Source organism: Oncorhynchus gorbuscha, linkage group LG11, assembly GCF_021184085.1.
Source record: "Oncorhynchus gorbuscha isolate QuinsamMale2020 ecotype Even-year linkage group LG11, OgorEven_v1.0, whole genome shotgun sequence".
In the NCBI taxonomy this organism is placed as follows: Eukaryota; Metazoa; Chordata; class Actinopteri; order Salmoniformes; family Salmonidae; genus Oncorhynchus; species Oncorhynchus gorbuscha.
In genome coordinates, this window is record NC_060183.1 from 22,472,048 (window position 1) to 22,478,047 (window position 6,000).

The 6,000-nt window shown below is 45.8% G+C and overlaps 1 protein-coding gene across 1 annotated transcript in view; it reads left to right on the plus strand.

The window, feature by feature from the left end:
• itga3b (integrin, alpha 3b) overlaps positions 1-6,000 on the plus strand; it is a 54,223-nt gene extending 48,223 nt beyond the window's left edge. The window contains exons 21-26 of the mRNA XM_046368958.1: positions 3,587-3,703; positions 3,876-3,989; positions 4,094-4,192; positions 4,343-4,468; positions 4,875-5,038; positions 5,514-6,000. Coding sequence (XP_046224914.1) covers positions 3,587-3,703; positions 3,876-3,989; positions 4,094-4,192; positions 4,343-4,468; positions 4,875-4,985 — 567 coding nt within the window. The 3' untranslated portion in view covers positions 4,986-5,038; positions 5,514-6,000. The remainder of the gene's footprint in view (positions 1-3,586; positions 3,704-3,875; positions 3,990-4,093; positions 4,193-4,342; positions 4,469-4,874; positions 5,039-5,513) is intronic.

A 6,000-nucleotide genomic window follows, 5' to 3' on the forward strand; every position in this document is an offset into this window, starting at 1 on the left:
CTGCACCAACAGAGCTTTAGACTACTGCACCAACAGAGCCTTAGACTACTGCACCAACAGAGCCTTAGACCACTGCCTTAGACCACTGCACCAACAGAGCTTTAGACTACTGCACCAACAGAGCCTTAGACCACTGCCTTAGACCACTGCACCAACAGAGCTTTAGACTACTGCACCAACAGAGCCTTAGACCACTGCCTTAGACCACTGCACCAACAGAGCCTTAGACCACTGCACCAACGGAGCCATAGACCACTGCACCAACAGAGCCTTAGACCATTGCACCAACAGAGCCTTAGACCACTGCCTTAGACCACTGCACCAACAGAGCTTTAGACTACTGCACCAACAGAGCCTTAGACCACTGCCTTAGACCACTGCACCAACAGAGCTTTAGACTACTGCACCAACAGAGCCTTAGACTACTGCACCAACAGAGCCTTAGACCACTGCACCAACAGAGCCTTAGACCATTGCACCAACAGAGCCTTTGACTACTGTACCAACAGAGCCATAGACCACTGTACCAACAGAGCCTTAGACTACTGCACCAACAGAGCCTTAGACCACTGCCTTAGACCACTGCACCAACAGAGCCTTAGACCACTACACCAACAGAGCCTTAGACCACTGCCTTAGACCACTGCACCAACAAATCCTTAGACCACTACACCAACAGAGCCTTAGACCACTGCACCAACAGAGCCTTTGACTACTGCACCAACAGAGCCTTAGACCACTGCACCAACAGAGCCTTAGACTACTGCACCAACAGAGCCTTAAACCACTGCACCAACAGAGCCTTAGACCACTGCACCAACAGAGCCTTAGACTACTGCACCAACAGAGCCTTAGACCACTGCACCAAGAGAGCCTTAGACTACTGCACCAACAGAGCCTTAGACCACTGCACCAACAGAGCCTTAGACTACTGCCCCAACAGAGCTTTAGACCACTGCACCAACAGAGCCTTAGACCACTGCACCAACAGAGCCTTAGACCACTGCACCAACAGAGCCTTAGACCACTGCCTTAGACCACTGCACCAACAGAGCCTTACACCACTGCCTTAGACCACTGCACCAACAGAGCCTTAGACCACTGCCTTAGACCACTGCACCAAAAGAGCCTTAGACCACTGCCTTAGACCACTGCACCAACAGAGCCTTAGACCACTGCCTTAGACCACTGCACCAACAGAGCCTTAGACCACTGCACCAACAGATCCTTAGACCACTGCCTTACACCACTGCACCAACAGAGCCTTAGACCACTGCACCAACAGAGCCTTAGACCACTGCACCAACAGAGCCTTAGACCACTGCCTTAGACCACTGCACCAACAGAGCCTTAGGCCACTGCACCAACAGAGCCTTAGACCACTGCACCAACAGAGCCTTAGACCACTGCACCAACAGAGCCTTAGACCACTGCACCAACAGAGCCTTAGACCACTGCACCAACAGAGCCTTAGACCACTGCCTTAGACCACTGCACCAACAGAGCCTTAGACCACTGCACCAACAGAGCCTTAGACCACTGCCTTAGACCACTGCACCAACAGAGCCTTAGGCCACTGCACCAACAGAGCCTTAGACCACTGCACCAACAGAGCCTTAGACCACTGCACCAACAGAGCCTTAGACCACTGCACCAACAGAGCCTTAGACCACTGCACCAACAGAGCCTTAGACCACTGCACCAACAGAGCCTTAGACCACTGCCTTAGACCACTGCACCAACAGAGCCTTAGGCCACTGCACCAACAGAGCCTTAGACCACTGCACCAACAGAGCCTTAGACCACTGCACCAACAGAGCCTTAGACCACTGCACCAACAGAGCCTTAGACCACTGCCTTAGACCACTGCACCAACAGAGCCTTAGACCACTGCACCAACAGAGCCTTAGACCACTGCACCAACAGAGCCATAGACCACTGCACCAACAGAGCCTTAGACCACTGCCTTAGACCACTGCACCAACAGAGCCTTAGACCACTGCACCACTTGGGAGGTCACAGAGTTTGCATTTGACTTAAACGCTGTTCTCTTTCACCTTGATTAACTCTAAATAATGGGAGCATTTCAACAAGGAAAAGGCTAAGCGGGGTAAGAACACAGCTGCCATCTCTCTTTGATTTTCAGCTTTAAAAATATATATAACACGCCGGTAGAGGTATGTTTCTGAAAGTAATATATGGCTTACTTGAACAAGTAACTGTTATAACAATACAGTATTTGAAGACATGAACTCGTTATATCACTCCTACAAATAAAAGTAATACAACTGTAAGTAATATGTTACCCCCAACATCGGTCTCAAGTGATTCTGTTGCAATTTGTCCATTTTTTTCCACATTAAAACTTGGAGATGGAACTCTGTGTTGTGTATCGTTTTTGTTACAACTGGCAGACATGCTACTGTACTGTAAATATACACATTTCTGATATTCTGACAACATGGCAACCATGTTCTAGGTATGTTGCCAACAGACAAAAATAACTGTGATTTGCTCTGTTTTAACAGTAACAAGGTGTGATGTTTAATTACTTTTTTTTTGAGGGTGAGAATATGTCTTTGGGACCACGTCCTGACAACTTGAAGCAAATAAATGCACTTGCAACGTTCCCATGCAACGGGTCTAGAACATTAGTGTTGTGTACTCTGAGAACTTTGTAATCACGTTCTAGATAGGTTCTGTGTGACATTAAGGGAATGTTCTCCTAACTTTAACACACACAACAAAAAAACTGGTAAAAAAGGTTCTCAGAAGGTCTGACATAAATGGGATGTCCCCCCTAACTAACAGAACTGGACACTCAAATATCAAGAGAACATTACGGGTAACGTAACAAACATGTTCTCACTCCCTAAAATTGTTAGCTGGGTCTTGATCACTGTCACGAAGCCACACCCGTCCCACTTGCGTTAAAAGTTCAGAACAAGAAAGTGTAGGCTATAAGGAAATAAGGAGGTTAAAGTTGTCATAAACAAAATTATGAGCGTTTCTATCATCCTAATGGAGGTGTAGATTACATCTCACATTCCGGTGTTCCTACTTCTAAACAAGGCTGCATTGGGTTCGACTCCGAAGCAGCCAATGTCTGCTTTCGGTATAATGCCAGGAGAAGCTTTTGGATTTGACCTCCGACACCACCAAAACAATCGCTAAGCAGATGTCGGGTAAAGCAGATCTGATTGAATCGAGCCCATCCCCACCGCGGACATTCAGCTTTACACCATGATTGACATTTACAGGCAATGTTCCCGCTTTAGCGGAGACTGCATTCATGGTAAACGCTGCGCATGTCTGCTCAATCGGAAATGACCTATGCAGTTCTGTCTTGGAATCTGTAACGCTTCAGCAATACAGATTGAATAGAGCCCTATGTCTGCACAAAGATAGACTGAAAAGGTCAATGATATTTTGAGAAGTTAGCAGGAGTTGTCTTTATTTCCATTCCAGTAATTACTGTTGTAACGTGACGTAATGTGCCTCTTTGTATGTCGCCTCCCCTTCTTTGTATATTCCTCTTCGACCTTTTCTCTCTTTCTCCTCCTCTCCTGTCTGTCTCTCTGCCCAGTTGTCCAAGAACAGGAGCAAACGTCCAAAGCGAGCGGTGGAGGGCGAACACCCTCGCATCATCGAGCCACAGGCTGTCCTTACCGTGCTGGCTCCTCGTAAAGAGACCTACCTCCTGGTTAGGACAGGCCATTAGACAATTAAATTATGTCCATGATCTACCAATTCTGATGCTGTGATCATAAAAGCTCATCCAGACACTTACTGTAATTTAAGGGCTCTAGAAGCACCATTGATGAGCCTAGTGTCTAGTGTCCGGTCCTAATTCTGGGCATGTTTTTGTTGTGAAGGATTGTTCGAAGTGGACAGCCCGCTGTGTGACGTTCACCTGTCCCTTGATCAACATGTCTACCTCTGCCAAGATCATTGTGAGGTCACGGGTGTGGAACAGCACTATGCTAGAGGTGAGAGGTCAGATGATACAGCAAGACTCTTTGACCAAAAGGGTCAAATTGCCAAATCCGAATAGGGTCATGACATACCTTTTTGGGTTGTGTGTGTTTGGCAGGACTATAAAAATGCTTTGAGGATTAAGGTTAGAGGTCAGGCCACACTGAAACTTGTGACGGACAACCCCACCATCAAGATGGAAAATGAGACCAGAGAGGTTAGTGTCATAACGATGATGATGATGTAGACAAATGGTATTCTTAATATGGTATGGATGATATGTATATTGATTGTGATATTCCTCTCTTTCATTCTTTCTCTCTTTCTTTCTCTCTCTCTCTTTCTTTCTTTCGTTTCCATCCTCCAGTTCATAGTGGACATTGACCCAGTCCTTGGGGTGGAAACACCTTACGAGGTTCCCCTGTGGATCATCATCGTTGCCGTGGTAGCAGGAATCCTGCTATTAGGAGTCATCAGCATCATACTATGGAAGGTGAGAACCCTAATGACTTTCTGATTAATAACTATAACTATACTTTTTGTGGGTATCATGTTTGAATGTAAACCTGTTATGACATGTCTGTTGTACACTGCTTGCTTGCAATTGTATCCCATTTACTCCAATGCACCAGTAAAATAAATGATTCTATGTTGCCTACATTTGTGACTGCCTTTTTATATTGACTGTGTTTGTATCAGGTATGTTATACTGTACCTATCAGTAATACTCCATTAAACTCAACTGCGCTAGTTTTAGCATGCTACTGCTAGTGACTAGCCTACAGTATGTATAAGTGCTGCCCCATTAAACCCAATAGCACTAGCTCGCTACCGCTAGCTACTGTAGTCGTAAGCGTCTCCATGTAGCTCCAGTCTAACTGTACCGCGTGGTCCCCCAGTGTGGCTTCTTCAGGAGGGCCAGCAGGAGGGAGATGTACGAGGCCAAAGGCCAGAAGGCTGAGATGAAGAGCCAGCCCTCAGAGACGGAGAGGCTGACTGAGGACTACTGAGACAGGAGAGGCCCCCAATGAGGGGCCATGCTACACTCCACTAGGGCGCCTGGGTAATGCAGTCCTCCGGCCTCCGCCGCGGGCAGCGTCTAGCACACTAGATGTAACGCCTTGTAGATTGTGGGATGAAGTTGGTTGTTGTCTAGTAATGTGTCGAAGGGGAATTTGGATTTATTCCATACTAACTCTTCTTCATTGTCAATTCTAACGGGCGTTTGTGTCTCCCTTCTTTTTCAGGCTGATAGTGTGCTGTACCTAATATTTTCTACTTGTCTTGTCTACCGAAGTATCTATTCTGCAGCATCTCTCACTCTCCTGATGAATGACTACTCTCTTTCCTCTTCAATCACTTTTTTTACTCTATGGGAAAATACATTTCTAACAGAAATTGTCTAACTTTGTCTAATTCCTGAGTTTAGCCTCCAGATATTCCAATTCTTACATTTAAAAAAAAATAAACAGTTCAACACTATTTGAATATGTCTTTTCCCTAATGCTGTGTTGTCTACTTGTCTGTCTTCTCAACAGCTTGGCTTCTTCAAGCGGGCCATCTACTACCGGATTATGCCAAAGTACCACGGAGTGAAAATCCGTAAGGAGGAACGCTACCAGTTTAACATGGGCTTCCAGCCAGAGGATCCAGACAAGAAGTACTGGATCACCAACTGGACAGAGATGCAACGTTACTACTACTGAAACCCTGACCTATGACCCTGAACTCTGAACTCTTGACCTCTGCCAAAGTTCAGGAGCATTGTGACGGAATGACACAAGGGTTTTTGGGATGTCACACAACTTGGAGGGCACAGCACACAGACCAATTGTGAATACTGATCACTGACCACATTGATTCTGGAACCTTTCTCCTCTGTAGATTTCATCAAAATATTTTTTTGTTCTTTTTTTGTGCAATATGCCAAATATTCTGTTTCAGAAATTGCGATGTTTAAAGTATTTTGATGAAAGCCGTGTTGTACATTGAAAGAGTGTTTAAAAATCCCAGTTTGGTTGTAAA